The sequence below is a fragment of the Crocuta crocuta genome, unplaced genomic scaffold, assembly GCF_008692635.1.
Source record: "Crocuta crocuta isolate KB4526 unplaced genomic scaffold, BGI_CrCroc_1.0 scaffold168, whole genome shotgun sequence".
NCBI classification, from domain to species: Eukaryota; Metazoa; Chordata; class Mammalia; order Carnivora; family Hyaenidae; genus Crocuta; species Crocuta crocuta.
In genome coordinates, this window is record NW_027532591.1 from 6,388,273 (window position 1) to 6,406,605 (window position 18,333).

The window sequence follows — 18,333 nt, forward strand, 5'->3', positions numbered from 1 at the left end:
TCCCCCCCGCCCCCCCCCCCCCCCCACTGCCCACCTTCCTCACGGCTCTGCAGGGACAGCTGGAGGCCTGGGAGAGATCCCCGGTGCAGCGTGGGGCTGGCTACATCCATGGGGTGGTCCCCTTCTTCCTGTACCCTCACTGTCATCCCCGCTCGGGAACCCCGGATGCTGGGCAGAAGGCTCTTGGTCTCTGTCAGGACCAACAAAGGATCGCCCTGCTGGGGACCTCGGGTCAGGCATCAGGCTCTGGACACAGGAAAGCACCGGGCAGCTGGCAAGGCTGGGACCCGCTCCTTCTTCCTACAGCTCCCAGAGGGGCTCTTCCTTGGTGACACCTCGCACCACCTTCACTTTAAAGTAGGGGAAGAACATTCCAGTCTTTAGAAACACGGCCATTTCCTGAGAAGCAGGTGCCTCTCCTCCACTTCCCTCTCATCATATGAGGTTTGGGGGGCCTCTACGGGTCCCCGCTGGGAAAGTGTTGAGCAGCCCCACTTTCTCCTCACGCAGCCCCTAACACCTCTAGCCAGGTTCATGATCCCTCTGTCTCTTGCTGGGCCACAGGCAGCACCAATGAAGAGGCGGGCTGGTCTGGATGGCAGGGAGATGCAGTTTCCTCCGGGTGGCACAGAACTGTCCCTGGAGATCATGGGCGATCCTTCATCTGAACCTTCTCAAATGCAGACAAGCTGGGACGGCGATCTGATGCTAGCCTGTGCTGGCTCCATCCCCGGCCCGGATCCAGCAACGCTGGTAGCTGGGACTCACAGGGTGTAGGAGCCACAGCACCCCAAGGGGGCCCTACATTCTGTCCACGGGAGCCCGGCCGGCAGCCCCTGTGGATTTAGCCTCACTCCAACAGAAGTCGGTCTTAGAACTTAGCCAAAACGTTCCCATCTGATACCGACACAGTTCTTTAAAGAAAGACTATAACTAAGTGGATATATTACCTCCTTTTAGGCACTGGCCCTTTCACAAAATCAGAGTAAAATCTGTCTGACACGCTCAGGGAACAGGGCAGGGCGATGCCTGGTGTGCTGGATCCTTTGTGACGTTCAGGCTAAAATGTAACACAGGCTCAAAAAGAACAAATGTCACTCCGTCCAGCTTTGAAATCTACAAAGTAGCCCCAAGACTACACTGTGCCTATTCTTTGTTCAGAAAGTTCTGGAGTGGTCACTGGCTATTAGCAGCACTCTTATTCCCCGCTTGGAATAACCGGCTGATGGTTTCCCACCTCTGTGTTTGGTCTCAGTACGGCACCGTGCATACAGTGGTACTTACTAACGGCTGCCTGAGGGGCTGGCCTTGTTTTCTAAGAGCCCAGGCTGTGGCAGAAGCAGGAACCCCTCCCTGAGGTCGGGTTCTAGGGAGGGAGTATGGTTCAGGGAACACCCTGCGGGCACCTCACGCTGCTGCTACCAGACCTACAGTGGACCCTGCGAGGTGATCATCTTGCAGATGAGGGACTAGAGGCCAGAACTGTGGCCAGAACCGTGTTTTCCTGCACTAGGTTCTGAGTTCATCCCTCTCCTGTCCATTGGGAGTGACCAAGACAGCACCCCCAGGGGCCAGACAGAAAGGGCCAAGGGCAGGAGGTGTAATGGCCCTGTCCTTGGCCTCGGGGTCCCAAACTTGTCGGCTCTGCAGTGCCGCTCCTGGCTGAGGCCAAAACCTGTCCCACACCAGACCAGCCCTTCTACCCCCAGTGAGGGACCGCTGCAGACATTCTGGATTGCTCTAAGGGGAGCTCTGGCTCTGGAATTTCAGACTGCGTGCCACCCAGAGGGGTACAGGAGACATGGGCAGAGCACTTTAGGGTCTCTCTTTGATACAATAAAGTCAAATAAAGAATAAGAGAGACATCTCCAGAGCCCCTGAGGCTGGTGGAGAGTGGGGTGGCTCAGCTGGCCTGACCCCTGGGCTAGTATCTCCCTCCGCCCTGGGCAACTCCGTCAGGGCCTGTGGGAGAGCTGTGCCTGTGCACACCATTTGGTGAAGCCAGGAGAGCCACAGTGGACCCACGAGGCCTTTTCTGGTAAGACCTCAGTCTTTAGGACCCTCACCTCTTTAAAGCATGCCACGACCGTGCCAGACTGCTGATCAGAGACTCTGATGTGACCAGACAGCTGCTAAGCCGGGAAGAAGTCCGAGACTCACAGAATATTCTGCTCTCAGTCAGCCTGCTGACATCCATTCCCAGCTTACAGAACCTCAATATTACTAACTGCTAATGGCCTTGGCAAAAAAACAAAAAAACAAAAACAAAAACCCCACAGAACACATACAGCCCAAAGCAATCATCAAACCCACACAATCAGAATCCTGAACACTGATCTGAAGCCCCCACGTTGGAAAACATGCACCTCTTACTAAGAGCACCCGTGCCAAGCATCACCCGGAGAACCCCTCTGAGCAGTCCTGTATAGCAGACTCCAGTCTCCTTCCCATTTTACGTACGCGGCAGCTAAGCCTCCAAGGACCCAGAGGGCCGGTCAGGGGCACAGGAATGAAGTTTTCCTGCCTCCCACTCCATCCCCTTGTGTCCCCACATCCCCCGTGAGGTTCCAGAAGTCTCAGGTCACTGCTTATCTACCCCAAGAGTAACTCTAATGTGTAGCTGAAGGACCCAAAGGTTCGGGACTCAGGAGACGGGATGGAACTCTCGGCTCTCAGACCCTGCCCCCCCCCTCCCCCGCCCGCCCTGCAGAGGGCAGCTGGAGACAGCCACGTAGCAGGAAGGGGCCACTCTCTGGGGCCTAAAGGGAACTGGTGAAAACACAAGCTCCGGAGAATTTGAGAAAAGAAAGAAAGAAACAAAGAAAACCAGAGGTCCAACTGGCGTGAGCTTACTTCCTTTTAGGATTATGGGGCCATGAGCTGCCAAGGGCCTCCCTAACATGTACAGAGGCTGCAGCCACCATGGAGAAGAAAGCAGTGGGCTGGGTGTGCTGGAAATACAACTCCAGACGGAGCGGAGGACTGTGGGTGTGGGCAGACACCTCTCGCTCCAAAAGCGGGGTACGTGTCTGTGAGTGGGAGCACTCCTCCTCTTCAGGGAACTGGAAACCTGGGGAGGGGCCCAGAAAATGCAAACATCTGCAGGCAGGGAGTGGGGAAGAGACCAGTGGGCTTCCAGGCAAGGCAGAAAAGGGAAACAAGACTGTCCCCATCTTGCTAACTCAAACTCCCTTCTTATTCAGACTTCCGGCTTCTTTCAGTCAGATCAGCACACTCTCTGCCACGGGTACCCCAGGGGACAGAGACACATTCAAATACTCGGAAGAGCGGGAACCAAGCGTGATGAGGTTCTAGAACAGGAGTGGCCTGTCAGACCGCTGCCTGATGGTCCTGTGGAGCAGGGAAGGTGGTCACAAGGAGCGACCGCTGTGCTGTAATTACCAAGAGGTAGATGGGGCACCTGACAGAATTTCTTCCAGAGGCTTCTTTATGGCAACGGAACCCCTCTGGTCAGAAGAAATCTTACCTAAGAGCCTGGTACATGAAACCGGCAGAAGCTCTGGGTTGAAGTGGGTCTTAGGGGCCCTGGCCGGCCCGGCCTGCTGTCAGTTGTGGCGGCATAGCAGAGAGCCTGACTATAGACACACTCTGCCCCACATGGAAGAGGAGGGGAACCAAGGCCTGCCAGGGCCCACCAAGGTCAGACGATTCACCCAAGGACAAATTGTGGGTTGCAGGCAGAGTGAAGACTGCCACTCATTTGTCCCACTTCTGGGTCACAACAAACCCGGACCCTGAGCTAGCTCAAGTTCACCCACCCAGGGTAGGAGGCTTTGGGATCCCTGGAGGACCCACACTGCCACTCGTGCACCAGGCCCTCCACCGTCCCCTCAACTCTGCCTGCCACCAGAAGGCTCCCGGAGGCCCCCCCTCCCCCAGCTCGCCAGCGGCCCCTCAACTCTGCCTGCCGCCTGCCAAGGGTGGGCTGCTCTTGGCTGTGCGTGGGGCCAGCCCAGCCGTGGACACGGGGCAGCTGGGAACTTGGCCATGTCCTCTCCCCTCACCCCTGAGGGACGCGGAAGGACTGACAGACTGTGGAAAGAGGAGAGTAGGCGGGTGCACACAGATGGCCAGGGAGATGGACAGACAGACAGGTAGTTACCTGTGGGCCAGGCCCCATGGGTCCCATGCCTCGGGGAGGGTTCATTCTCTGCATTGATCCTCCCATGTTGGGGTGCCCTGCACGAGAGAGGAGATAAGCCGTGAGGTGCGGGGGGCAGACAGCACAGACTCCCTGTGCCCGCAGGCGACCCCGCCCGGCTCTCTCTACCTTGTTGTCGGGTGGGATCCATGGAATTGGGCAGCAGTGGCTGGGTCCCAGGAACTCCTCCCGGAGGCTGAAAGAGACGTGACACTCGCGCTGAGTGGCTGGGATGGAGGGAGGTGTGCCCGCCTGCCCAGCTCTCCGCTGCCCACCTGGGGCCACTCACGGCCTCCCTGACCTGCTGGGGTTGGGGGCAGGGGAGATCTCCAGGAGCGGCAGGGGGCTGCNGACCCATCACACACCCTGCTGGCTTCATGTGTCCCGTGTCCCTGCCAGAGCTCGGCCTCACCCTGGCCGCACCACCTGCCATACACCCTCCCTCAGCGGCAACATGCCCCCACTCTCACCTCCTGAACACCAGCCACCACCGCTTAAGCCAAACCCTATCTTCCTTTCGCCCCATGGGGATGTAACTCACCCACCCCTCCCCCAAAAGTGCGCGGACCAAGAGACCCACCAGTTAAAAATCCTATCACTAAGGAGGTCTTTTTTTAAAGAGGAACAGGCGCAGAGGCGGCCTTTGAGATCTGGATGGGGAAACTGAGGTTCACAGCCCAACGGCCCACAGGCACTGGCTGGCAGAGTGAGGACAAGCACTCAGGCTCCCAGCCCCCTGTCTTCATCCAGCACATGAAATGTCCCCTTCCGATCCCAGGTGAAGGATGCTGAACAAGAGCCTGCTCCCCGAAGCCTGGTGCAAGTGGTGATGCTGGCGCGGTCACTATGAAGGTGGTGGTGAGGACAGGGAGCCGTGGGTTTCCCGAGGGGGTGCCTGGCACGCTTGCTGTGAAAACCTGTTACACGTGATTTACTTGGGACTGGTGTTACTTCGGCTGCAACTCGGAAGGAAATAAAAAGAGAAGCAGGGCTGGAAGGGAAAGTCTGCTTCTACAACGCTCTGCCTCAGGACTAAACACAGGCCCTTGCCTTTGAGAAGAAAGCCTCTGTTAACGCTGACCACCTCTTCCCATCTGCACGTGCCAATGCTTCTCGGAGGACAGCATCTGGGATAGGGACAACTGTCCCCTCCGTCCTGACCACTGCTGGGGGGTGTCCAAGCGGGGAACTGGGCTGCCTGTGGCCCAAGGGCAAGCTCTAAACCAGCTGTGGGACGGGGTGATGGTAAGCAAAGGGGCAAGCTCTCGCTGCTTTCCCTAGCTTCGGAACGGTGTGTGTGCAAGGGTGTGTGTGCGCAAGGGTGTGTGTGTGTGTGTGTGTGTGTGTCCGTCCATGTGTCCAGTGGGTGGGGGTGCTTGCGGGAGGCTGTACCAACCTGGGAGTGCCCGCCATCTCCACTGCCCGGGGTGCTCACAGTCTCTCTCTCTCTCTCTCTAGCCCCCGGGGTTTTAGCTCTTCCGAACTCTCGCTCTCTCCCAGCCCTGCTTCCTCTCTCCTGTTCCCAAGCTCTCCATCACCTGACTGGTATGTGTCTGTCCGGCTTTGGGGACTGGGATCCCAGTTACAGGACTCTGAGAGGACAGAGTCCTGCCTGCCTCTGAGGCTGCCTGGTTTGGGGGGGGTCCCAGGATGCTGAGGCAGACAGTCCCCCACCCCCGGGTCACAGAATGCCCCCACCTAACCCTGCTGGAGCAGCCGTGGGGGCCAGGCAATCGCTCCCTCTCCAGGTAGCCCAGTGTCTACACCAACAATTCTCTAAGGAAGTTCCTCCATGGGCCCCCCTGACCCTGCTGTGTCAGGACTCAGGAGCAGAGCAGGGCTGCCCAAAGACTTGGTGGGAGGCTGGGGGTCACTTCCCTCCTCCTTCCCTCACCGGGGTGGACCCTGAACTGGGGACAGGGCAGTCTGGCCCCCTTTACAAGAGAAGGGTGATGCGCAATGACCGAGATAAGAGGGTCTCACACAAGAAAGCCGAAGCATTCAAATGCAAGAAAGAGGAAAAGTAACAGCTCACACAGGGGGCCGTAAGCGCATGCTGAGCACACACTCTCGGGCCTGCTAGGGAACTGTCCCCTGGGTCCTGCAAATAGGCCTGTACCTCTTGAGAGCACTGCGGGGCAGGCACAGGAAGCAAGCGTCCGCCCAGGGTACGGACAAATCCCAGCGGCGTGTGCACGGTCACTCAGCCGGCCTGCCCCAATTGGCGACCAGGCACGTGGGGGCTCCTCTGGGACACGTATGCAAGGGCTGCCTAACACACCCGGCCCGGGTCTTCCTCTCCTAAGCCCAGCTGAACCCCACTGGCCACCACCCACCCACCCGCCCTNAATGGGCTTCTAGGACTTTGGGGACTGGTCAACAATCCTTGGCTTCTTGCCCCCTTAAGTGCCCTTCTCACTGCCCTAACAAAGGAGGTCACATGAGCCTGACCAAGTCCCGCTGCCTTTACTTCCTCCACCTGCCACAGGGGAGGGCTCACCGGGGGGCACAGAGGCTCCTGTTCACTCTGCCGCCCCAAGTGAGGGCACTCTCCCCAAAACCCCGGGTGCCAAACCTGTGACAGGGGCATGGCCCTCCTCGGAGGACAAACCTTTCTTGCATCCACTGGAAAGGAAAATCAGTGAAGATTTTCCATGGGGGGGGGGGGGGGGGTGGCAGGAAGGTTCGGACAACTGGTTTGTAATGTGAGGTGCAGATGACGGATTTACCCCCCACCCCCAATTTGCTCCCTTGGGTACTCGCTCGTGCTTAATTGATAAATAGAAACATACATGTTTCCTCTGTGTCCCTTAATTGCTGGAGGAAAGGCCATAATTATGATAAGGAAGCATCTGCTCCCTCCGCAGGGCGGAGGCCAGTTCTGGTCGAGGAGAGCCACTGGATGTGCGGGGCGAGGGGGGGGCGGGACACGGCACTGCTCGGACCCATTCACGTGATGGCAGAGGAGGCCCACTGGGTGACCAGAGTAGCACTTTTACACCTCGGAAAGCTAAGTGAGTTGGGCGAGGTGCAGAGGAAAGAGCACTGGGCTGGGAGCTGCAGACCAGCATAATCCCAGCTTACTGGAAGACTCTGGGAAGTCACTCCTTCACTCTGACCTTCTATTTCCTCATCGGAGATATATCCAAGGGTCTCTCCTTGCTTATAAAGTTGGGTCTCTAATTCCTGTTTAAATCTCCCCCCTCATGTCAGAGAAAAGAGGAAACAAAAGATTTTTGGAGGGCAAAAAAAATTATTGGAAACCTGGTAAGCAATTTAGCTCTAAAACTGGAGGCCCCTGATTACAAGCATCTCCCCTCAGCCTCCGCCACCACCTTCCTGCAGAGCCTTGAGGACAGCAACGATAATGCCACTCTAGTCGATAACTGAACTCCCAAGCTCCAAAGGCTTCAGGGGCCAGAGGTGCTGGTGATGCGGTCAAATCTTTTGAAGGGCTTTCGTAAGGTCACTCAGAATTGCATATAAAAAATATCTTGGCATGAAAAGAAATCCCCCTGATGTTTCTTTTAAAGTTTCTTTTCAGTCTGTCAATCCTCAAACGGTATTTTATCTTTACCTCTTGGGCTCCCCTCCCACCCCTGGAAGAACTGAACGGGGGGGGGGAGGGGGGGGCAACGGGGGCCGCTTTCTCCAGATCACCTAGAACTGCCAACCCTGATGGGCCAGCATACAGCACACAACCCCAGGCCGAGAAGCCCTCTCCACAAGCAGACCACTTTGCTAATTACGTGAACAAATCCTTTCTTGTCTCGAGCTGGGTCTGGGAAACAGGCAGACATTGCTGAAAAACCTCACGAAATGTCCTGCTCCACCGCACCCAGGCTCCTGATCTAAGCATTCCTATGGGCCATTTCTTCCCTTAATAGCAGGATTATATTTACCAGCCTTGGCAATTCTCAAAAGCTTCCAGGAAAAAATGCACGTTGTCAATTAACTTCATTAAGGAGGAAGACCCTTTTCCAAGAAGGGGCTGGAAGGGAGGGGCAGGGGCCTTACTACCTTCTCTAGAATAGCCGAAGCCCTGTCTCCCAAACACAGCCGCCTCTGCAGCTGCCCCCGGAGCTCCAGAACCGCTGCCCGAAACCCACCAGGAGAGGCGGATGACAGGCCGGGAGTGGGACGCCGTGCCATGGACATAAAGTGGACCCAGGGCCCTCTCTGGGAAGCTACCTCCTGCATTGGAACTTGTCCCTCCATCTCCCAGTCCTTTCCCTCAATTCTGATTTGAGTCAAAGTCCAACTGGGGTCCGGGGTGGCTGAGTGAGGGAGAGAGAACACGAAAAAGTACCATACCTGGTTTCCCATTCTGATCGGGGGCCTGGGGCCGCCTGCGTATCGCGGTGACATAAAAGGCTGCAATTACAGGGAATTAGTTCAATGACAGCCTGCACTGCCGCGCAGGGACACACACAAATGCAGTCCACTCCACAAAGTCCAGTTTTGTTACAACTAGTGATCTTTGAAACTCTCTTTCTCCTGGTGGCTTCTTCCCTCTGGGCAAAGCTTCCTTTGGGCAGAGGGAACAAAAGGTGTGTATGCTGTAGGTGCTTCCGGATCCCGCGTCCGCTCACGGAGACCTACTCTGGGTGGCAGGAGAGCGCGGCTGGGACTTTGCACAGGACGCGCAAGAGGAGTGACACGAGTGAGGGGCAAGAAAGGAAACCGCCGCTCTCAGTGGGGGCAGGCGCAGGAATCAGAAAGGGATTGCTACGTAAAACTCTCAGGGTGTGCAGACAAAGCTGGACACACACGCGCGCGCACACACACAGAGACCATAGAGGGGGGTGGGAAGGGGAGCGAGGACTCGAGGGGAGGACACGATGAGAAGGGTGAGGGGGCAGCGGGCTCCCTAACGTGTGCAGGGTGATGGGCAGGAAAGCTTTCTCAGCAGCGAGCACGCACACAGAAGAAGGCTAGGGATGCAGCTCCGGTTACAAACAAATGGTTAACCAAACTCAAAAACCAAACCAAAAGTGAGAGAGGAAAAAACAAAAACGCAAAGGCCGCTGACAAGGTCACAGAAACAGATTTTCTTTTCTTTTGGTTTCATATCCAAGCTGGGTGTGATATCCGAGGAATGAAGACTTTTAGGGGGAAATTTTTTCTTAATTTTTTTTGTCCTTATTTTTTTTTATTACTTTCATCTGTCAGTCAAGACTCGAAAGCAATGGCTAGAGCACATTTTGATTTTTGTTTTTCCTCTGCTGGCTCTGCCCTCCTCGTGCCCCGCGCCCCCCGGCGGGCGGGCGAGCCACAGCGCTTTTACCTGACTGTGGGGTCCCATCATGCTGCTGGGATTGTGAGGTGGAGGCTGTGCGTGCGGCGAGGGCTGTGACCCCGGAGGACCCTGTGAGGCCAGACAGCAGAGGCAGGTTATAGATCACAGCACATGGAGAAGCGCAGAAGCTTAAAAGAACAAAAATTAAACCAAAACGAAGGGCAGGCGGCGGGCGTGCGGGCGGCGGGCTCTGGTTGGCAGAGGGGTGGGGGTGCGAGGGNATGGTGGGGGAGGGCGTCCAGGGGCGGAAGAGAAAACCAAGCTCCTCTGGCAAAGCACCCAGAAGCAGGGGCCCGGGTGCAGGCTATCGGTGGAGCCGAGTTTGCCATGTTAAATACTCTGGTTGTGACGGGCTCAGAGCACGGTGATGCGCAGCGAGCCAACCCCTCTGCAGAGGGTGCAAGGGCCGCTTCTGGGAGCGGAAAGAACCTGGCAAGGCCAGCAAGGCCCTGTGCTNAAGGCCAGTCTACTGAGGAAAGGGGCCTGATAGATGCACGAGAACAGACAGGAGCCCAGTAGTGCCAGAGACCGAACAGAGAAGGAATGGGACGGACTGGTGCACTCTGCTAATTCACCTTCACTTGGAAATGGCCCCTCATATGAGGTCAGGGTTTTCCTTCTTTTTACCAATCAGAAAACTCGGCTTCGAGAGACAACGGATTTGGCCACAGCCACACAACTGGTAGGTGGCAGAACCAGGAGGTGAAGCCTGATGGGCCCCAGGCTCACCACCCTGACCCCTGCAGCCCACAGCTTAAGCAGACACGGGCAGAGGAGCAGCAGGACGGGACTGGAGGCCCCTGACGGGTGGAGGGGCTGGGCTTTCCAGTCTAGAGGGCAGTGAGCCCCCTGTGGTTCTGAGATGACCCCGCAAGCCCTGGGCTATGCTGACCTCGACTCCCCCCAGAAGAGATGAGCAGATGAATTCACTTAAACCACGGGGTTGGTCAAACTGTGGGCTGCAACCCATTAGTGGGTGGTAAAATCAATTTAGTGGGTTGCAACCATTGTTTCCTAAAAATCTGGAAAAGAATAAAATAATAGAACAGAAAATATCGAACTCTGTGTATATGAAGGCAAGTATTTTTCACTAACTTCTTTTTACATTTATACACACGTGTGTATACATAGACTGGTTCACAGTGTCCAATGTATCTCCAACGGCGGGTCAGTCCCAAAGCACAAAAAACAACTCTTGGAGGATCCTTCCCGCCTACTCAGGGCGTCTGGAGCTGGACACTGGTACAGGTGGTGAGAAGCATGTCCTACTTCCCTCTTCTCCACCCGTGATCTTGCCACTACTCTCAGAACGTCAATTCTGAGACCATTTCCAAACTGGCATGGGGGGGTGGGGGCGCTTACATTAAAGAAGAGAGGGAGAGAGAATCTTCAAGAAGCAGGTAGGATTTTCTCCTCCCTCAAAGCCAGGCTGCCCAGCCTCCCACCCCCCATGCTGGTTTGGAAAGCAGGCTGGTGCTGGGGAGGGGTGGAGGGGCCGGGACCAGTCGGCGGGGGTCGCAGCGAAGAGGTGTGCCGAGAAAGACTGCAGGAGGCGTATAGGAACCCGGGGGCACCACCGAGGGCAGGCCTGGAGTTTCCTGGCCAAGAGAGGGGCTGCTCACTTCCGGAAAGCTCTGCGGAGCAGATGTTCCCCTACCTGCCACGCTACTAATTTCAACAAGTGTGTGTCTTTCTAGCGGCTGCCAGCAACGGCATGGTTTGTTACCATGAGCAATTTTCTTAATTAACAGACATTAATTAGCCATTTAGCAATTTTGCAAGCATTTGTTTAGCGGCTTTCCTAAACATGAATACCACTGTGATAATGGCACTGATTAGAGGGTCCCCTAATTAACAGTACAGGGAAGGAAAATTGAAATCACATAAATTAAAAAGGGAGGGGAAGTTAATGAAGGCGGGACATATTTGCACCTGCAAGTCTTTTGTACCATGAAACTTGGGTGCAATGTAAACAAAATAAGATAATTCAAAGCCAACCCCCCCAAAAAAAGAGAAATAAAAAGAACAGAAGAGGAGGGTTCAAGGGTGAGGTCCAGTTGCCAAGAGGGGGCAAAAGGCCTTTTATTGGTTCCCAGCTCTTGGCAAGAAGGGAGCGCCTCCTCCCCCCAACCCTCGTGGGCCTCCCTGGTAACATCCGGTGCCTCTTCAGGCAGAGCAGTGTATCTCTGGGCAGGTTCCCCACACCTGTGTCCCCATTAACCAGGGGAGGCAAGCAGGCCGACTCGATGACGGATTATAGAAAATGTATGTAAAGCACCTAAGAGTGCGTGACACCCCCAGGGAGCCTCAATCGATGGCAGTCCTTATGAAAGGCCGATTCTTGAAACTGGGTCTGGGAGGGCCATTATAGGCCATCTCTTGGCCCTGCAGTATGGCCACTTGGGCCCCCTGAGGTTCACAGGGTAGGCTGGTATGTATGCTTTGCCTCTCTACCTCCCTCAAAAACTCCCGGGGACTCTGGTGACTGATCCCTGCATGAGTGGATGTGGCATAGGTTTGCCTCAAAGCAGGTGCCTAAGGACAAATGGCCAGTGCGTATGAAGAGCCAGGAATGTGGCTGCTCAGTGAGGCCCCAGCAACTTCTCTGGCCAGCAGGGAGAGGTGGGGAGTAGGCTGTTAAGGCTGGGGAGGAAGCAGCATCTCAGAAGCCTCCCCTGTGACTTGGAAGGCTCTGGAATACTGAAGACAAGAGAACCGTCGCACAGACCAGCCAGTTACCCAGAGAGAAAACCCCACCATGATCTCGAGACACACTCGGCATTCACCTTCCCCCAGGGCACGGAGCTCCTCTCCAGCCCCAGGGGAGGTGTTGACCAGGCTCTGCTTGTGTATTTCCCAGCCCTGCTCGGTCCCCAGCACTACGGGGAGCTCTATGAGCCAGAAAGCTTTCCCTCCATGCAGCCAGAAATCTGCCAATTCCCAGGGGGCCCCTGCACGTACCCAAAGCTCCATCCTCCGTATCTCTGCTATCTCCACTCCGCCCGGAGCTGTCTGCCACTACATCTGTGCCTGGACTCCGTCCTCAAGACTGCATGCAACAGCGGGGTGGTGGGGGAGAAGGGACCCCGCACACTTGGCATATTCTTGGGAGCAGAAAACAGGTCCTGCATTTGAAATGTTTGCTTCTGTGAAGAGGACGCCAGATGTGTTCCCATCTCCACAAGGAGGTACGCAATTTGCTGCCTTATGGTTTAGTGGGCCAAGAAAAGGTGTTTCGCACCTTCATGCTCAGAAAGAGACCAACAGGTAGGCGTGGAGAAAACAGACTTCATGGTCTTTTCAACTCATTACCCACTTGGTCAAAAGGCTACAGAGGAGACGGGCAAAAAAAAAAAAAAAAAGGACCTTGATCTTTGTTGAGATGGTTGGCTTTTCCCATCCCCAAATTCTGAACAGATCTGGGAAGTGGGTGGAAAGGATCAAGGTGGGAGGGAGTCCCAAGCTGGTAATACTGATGCGTTTCCCACACAGGAGGGCCCCAGGGGGTCCCACCGGAATCTCAGCGAGAACTGCACCTGCCTGCAGAAGCTTGTTGGGTGGCCCTGACAGATGATCACTTCTTCCAACGTCCTACATTTACAGGGGAGAAAAGAGAGGCCCAGCACCGAGGCATGACCTGTCCAAGACCACACTGGTGGCTGAACCGTGTCCCTTAACCCCAGCCCAGGGCTCTCTACCTGGTCACCATGTTCCTGTCCACTGGAGATAAAGAAGCGGGGTTTGGAAAGAACCGGGTTCAAATCTGGACTCTGCCATGGACTACATTTCTCTCATCAGTGAAATCGGAGTAATAATGAAACCACAGGGGCCCACCTCATGGAGCTGGCCTTCACCCGCGTTTGGTCAGGTGACCTGGACTCCTCACAGGAAAGGCGATCAGTGGCTCCATTTACACCTCAAAAGGGTGAAGCTGTCTGCAAAGTTGTTCAGTGGTGGAACCAGCCAGAGTCTGATTCTAGAGCTCCAGGGGTCTCAGCTGGCCCACCATTCTAGCGAGCCCGCAAGCAGTGCCTCTGTGTCACGAGGGGAGCATGCACAAGGAGCAGATAAGAACAAATCCTCGAGGCTGAGGAATGTGTGGGTGCATGGAGCCAGCCCCATTCCTGGGGGGTGGCTCACAGAGGTGCATCGGACTCATCTGGCCCCAGAAACCTCCACGCCACTTGAGAAGGATGAGGACATAGTGACAAATGAGCTCAAGTGTCAGTTAAAATGCCTTGGGCTCCAAGAGAAGGCGGCAAGTGAACTGAGGCCCAGAGTGGCCGCAGAATGGGGGCCTAAAGGCAGGTGGTATGAGAACTCGGGGCCCCTGCCTGGTCAGAACTCTTTTCGCTGCAGTGCACGGCCCCCACCATGGGGGAGTCAGCAAGGAGGGCGGCGCCTGGGAGAGACCTCAACTCAGGACACCCCACAACTGAATCTGGGAAAAGGTGGCAGCAGCACTTCCTGCCTGGGCCTTCATTCTGCCCCAGACCCTGTTAACGGACTTGCCGCTGTGTCTCAGACATTCCCAAGATCTCTGAGTGGAGATCCAGAACTCTTGCACTTCTTGGTATTCTTTTCCCTGCAATCCCAGCATTGCGTTGTGTTGCGCACAGCAGCCTCTAGGAGCCGCTTAACCAGGGCGTGGGGAGGCTCTACAAACCTCGAAGCAAATGCTGGGCCAGGTCACTGAAACTCTGAGCGCTGACAGTTCAGGCAAAGAGGCTCTGCCATCCCGGGTGTGGCAGGGAGTGGAGCACTCCCACAGCACAGCCGCCCAAGGTCTCTGCAGAGAGGCATTTCAGAGGCACCAGCAGGAGTCCCCTCTGCCTCCCAGGGAAGTCTGAGTGGAGTCCCCGGACAGCACCTGAAGCCGCCCTCAAGAGACAGAAGGGCTTGTGGCACGATGGAGGGAAGCTTCAAGCTACACAGACCCGGCATCTGATCCCAGCTCCTGCGAGGCATGCTGTGAGTCCAGTTTGCTCATAAGAAGCGACACTGCAGTGGCCTGGTGCAGGGGACAGTGCCAGGCACGGAAGGTCCTCTTTCCTCCGTGGTCTTGCGCCTCACGCTCCGGCGGCCACACGCTGCCCATAAAGTGGGAGCTAGAGCCTCTCTGCCAGGAGCACTCTCCTCAGCCTACACAGAGCCCACATGCCCTCCTTCAGGAGGCCTGCTCTGCCCAGTCAAGGTGTACCCTGAAAACACGGCTCATCCTCTTCAGACACGGTGTCTTTTCTGCAGACGCCATGCAGGCTACGCAATCCACCCCACGTGGACATGGGGTGCCGCGGGCAGGGCCCAAACAGGGCAGTGAGGCTGGGCTAGCAGGCGGACCCCGCAGCCACAGTCAGCCAGCACCCCTCCACCCCAGGGCAGGTGGGGAGGCACATCTGACACTTTTGAGTTCAAGGAACCAGAAGGAAAAGTGAGCACCAAGAGGGTGGCCAAGTTGGTCCTCTGAGCTAAAGGCTACTGCAGATAAGAGAGGATAGCTCTTTAAAACTAAAAGGCAAGTAAACAAAACACACACACACTGCACTGATGTCTTTAAAAAGGGGGAAAGTAATAAAAACGGTGTGCTGACTTCCACGTTTCCAGAACTCACCGCTCCGTCACCCAGTGCGGCCTCACTCTGCAAAGCTGCCTTTCCCTGCCGAGAAATCACGGACTCGCCGAGAAACAGAGCCCAGACAGACTCCCATGATTCCTGGGTGCAGAGGGGAGCCTGGGAGAGCACGCAAACGAGGATGGGTGGTGGCCGGTGCGTGGCAAGAGTGTCAGCCTCCAGAGCCCGGGCACTCGGGCTGGAGTCCTGCCTTGTATCCCTGAGCTCTGGGCTGCTCATCTGGAAGGGGCAGAATTTCCAGGTGACTCGTTCCTCATGGAGAAGCCACGCGAGTACCCTACACGCTGCAGAATGCTACGAGGTTACCACTGGCCAAATGTGCCTGCTGTCTGGACAGGAGGCCTTGGGGGAAGGGGGCCTGACGTTTTCGGTGGCTCAGACACAAAATACCCCACATGTTCTTCCCCAGTCACAGGGCCACTGGCCCCTGGGCTGGCAAGGCTGAGGGGGTGGGTTTTATCTACTGGCAGCGGAGACATACGACGGGCATTACCAGGGGCCTGTGTAACCTGCCTGCTGGGTGTGTCACTTTAATTGAGAGAATATAAAATTACATTAATTATACACACGGTAAAAGGCATGAGGCAGACGATCCAATTTGCTCCTTGGACATAAATGTTGACGGAAAACACTGTAAGCCCGTTCTGGGGAGAGGACCAGGGTGTGCCCGAGTGCCCCTGACAGCCGGCATCCGTCAGTGCGGCCTGCCTGGTCCCTGGAGCACGAAGCTGACCACCGGCTGGGTGAAGGAGGGAGAGCTTTAACCGCCCCTCCCTTCTAACATGCACCTCATTGCAGGAAAAGTTGTTTCTCTATCCTGACCTCTGGGGGCGAAGCTGGCAACGGCTCACCCAGTTGCTTCCCTCCCTGCTTCTGTCGCTGTTGTCCAGGGCTTCTCTGTATGTGGGACGTGCGAGGGACAGGCCGGAGTCGGAGCTGAAATTACCCACTCTCCAAGGGCAGAGGGAGCCTGGGGCACGCACAACGGGTCCTCTGGGGGCTGAGCTGGGCCACGACCAATGGCACGAACCCCAAGAGAGCCCCAAGTCAGGCGCTGCTGGCCACCCAGGAGATGAGCCTGCAACAATCCTGACCCTCCATGGGCGCCAGACAAGGAGAACGGGTCTTGCCAGAGGGAGGTGAAGTGGCAACAGCCCATCTTCCCGGGACAGCAAGGAAGTTACCGGCCAGAGAGGGCAGGACGCTACAGGGTGTCTCCCCCTCGGGGTCACCTCTCCATACCACTGGCAGTCTACACAGCCACCAAGGTCCACTCTGCACAAAGATCAGCAGAAAGCCCATTGATTTCTGTCTGAGCAAAGGCCCCAGCTGACCTGCCCTTCCCCCTCCTCTCTCTGAGGAACCGAGACAGTGCTGGGCAGACGGCAAGGGTGAGAGGTCCGCATACTTGGGGATCCGGTGCCAAGCCGCTCGCAGGAGGTGCTCAGCGTTATGTTCTCAAGAGGCAGGAGGCATGCACGCTTGCCTCACAGAGACAGAGACGCAGAATCAGCAGGCAACGGTTTTCAAAACAAAAGGAGGAAACGTGGCAAATGAAAGTAGAGGCAGCGTCCAAGACCAAACGCAGAAGAGTTCCGGTACATACTGCCCCCGGGCTCTTCCCCCAGCCCTATGCATAGACAGGAAGACTGAGCCTCCATCTCCCTGCTCCCGGGTCCAGGCTGGGTGCCCTGCACCACACGGAGTGCCCAGAATGGAGGCTGGGGTCAGCTGTGGCACGAGGACTCCCAGAGCACGGCCACCATGTGGAGGTAGAGTAGGCGTTGGCTCAGGGCCAAATATGGTCTGCTGCCCGTTTTTGTCAATAAAGTTTTATCAGAACACAGCCATGCTCACTCGTTTACTGTCCAGCTGCTGTCATGCTTCAATGACAGAGCTGTGACAGAGACCAGATAGACGGCCCACAGGGCCTAATAAAATATGTACTATCTGGTCCTTCACAGAAAATGTTTGCTGACCCCCGGGACAGGTAACGGTTTTCAAGCCTAGGGAGGGGGGAAACTGGGCTCTTTTAAAATTCTCAAGGTGAAATAAGAGAGTACTATATCTGCTTTCTGATTTCTAACCTTAGATTTCTCTTATCAAATAAATGAAGCAAAAATTAACCCCATTTACAGCAGAGAAACTGAAGTCCAATGACGTTACAGTATTATTTATCACAGCCATAGTTTTTCCCACTGAGGATGAACAGAATGAGTGCTAGACCAGGGGTCAGTGAACCTGAGTTCTGGTTCTCCCACCAAAATGCCACATGGCTGATCTCTGAGGCCTGGTTTTCAGCATTAGAACACAATAGCCAGCCTTCACATCCAGCTGGCTGGTCCCAGGGAACGTGCTTGCTGATCACCTCCTGGTTTCCTTCTTGCCACAGACTCATTCCCCAAATGCCAGCACAGACCATGCTGCGGCCTCCATTCCAGCCCTGAGTTCTTTCAGCAGGTCCCTACTGTGTGACCCTGTCCCGTGCAGCGAAGTTCTCTAGGGTCATCTCAGGGAAGGGCTCTACCTTCAACGGCTCTAGGTGGGATGGGGTGGGGGCTAAGAGCAGTGACTTTGCCTCCAGCTGCTAAACCTTTGGTGCCTCCCTGCTAGAGACTGTTTGTATGTGCCTGTGTCCACATAACCAGGCACCCTTTCCAGGGACACGGGGAAAAGCAACGGTACCGAGAACATGGGTGCAAAGCCCAGTCCACCTGGCAGTGCGTCCAGTCACTGCATCCCAGCACCCGGGGCCAAGGAGGTACTAAGCACTGGAGACACTTGAGACACAGTACTGCAGACCTCCCCCAAAAGAGGCCCAGGCTGTTGGAGAGACCAGAGTTTGCCTATTACCACAGCAACATCCCAGCAGAGAAAAGGGACCAGGTGCACTAGAAATCAAGGGGGCAGCAATTACAGAATAATCACATGGAGGCAGGACCCGGAAAGACGGCCAGGGAAGAAACAGAGAAGAAACAGAAGGGGCTTCTGGGCCAGGAGAGTGGCACCTGTGGTCATGTGGGCACGGCGCTGGAGGGCCATAGGCACAGGACAGGGAGACCCGGGGCTGGCCCTCCAGGCCGAGAAGGGGGGTCATTAACCTTTAGGAGCTCGTGCCTAAGTGCCGCCGTCAGAGCTACATCTTGGGAATTACACACCTTTTCCTTTCCTTTCCAAAGACGTTTCTGTGGTGTCTCTCAAGTTGGAAATCAAGCCTTCTCGGAACACCGAGTCCACAGC

The 18,333-nt window shown here is 56.0% G+C and overlaps 1 protein-coding gene across 2 annotated transcripts in view; it reads right to left on the bottom strand.

Moving 5' to 3' along the window:
- The window catches only part of SSBP3 (single stranded DNA binding protein 3), a 157,716-nt gene that overhangs the window by 16,295 nt on the left and 123,088 nt on the right, over positions 1-18,333 (bottom strand). The window contains exons 3-6 of one of the 2 annotated variants that reach the window (XM_077779700.1): positions 9,450-9,530; positions 8,477-8,536; positions 4,292-4,358; positions 4,124-4,200 (exon numbers count right to left, since the gene is read on the bottom strand). In XM_077779700.1, coding sequence (XP_077635826.1) covers positions 4,124-4,200; positions 4,292-4,358; positions 8,477-8,536; positions 9,450-9,530 — 285 coding nt within the window. The remainder of the gene's footprint in view (positions 1-4,123; positions 4,201-4,291; positions 4,359-8,476; positions 8,537-9,449; positions 9,531-18,333) is intronic. The other variant, XM_077779701.1, reaches the window with a different exon arrangement.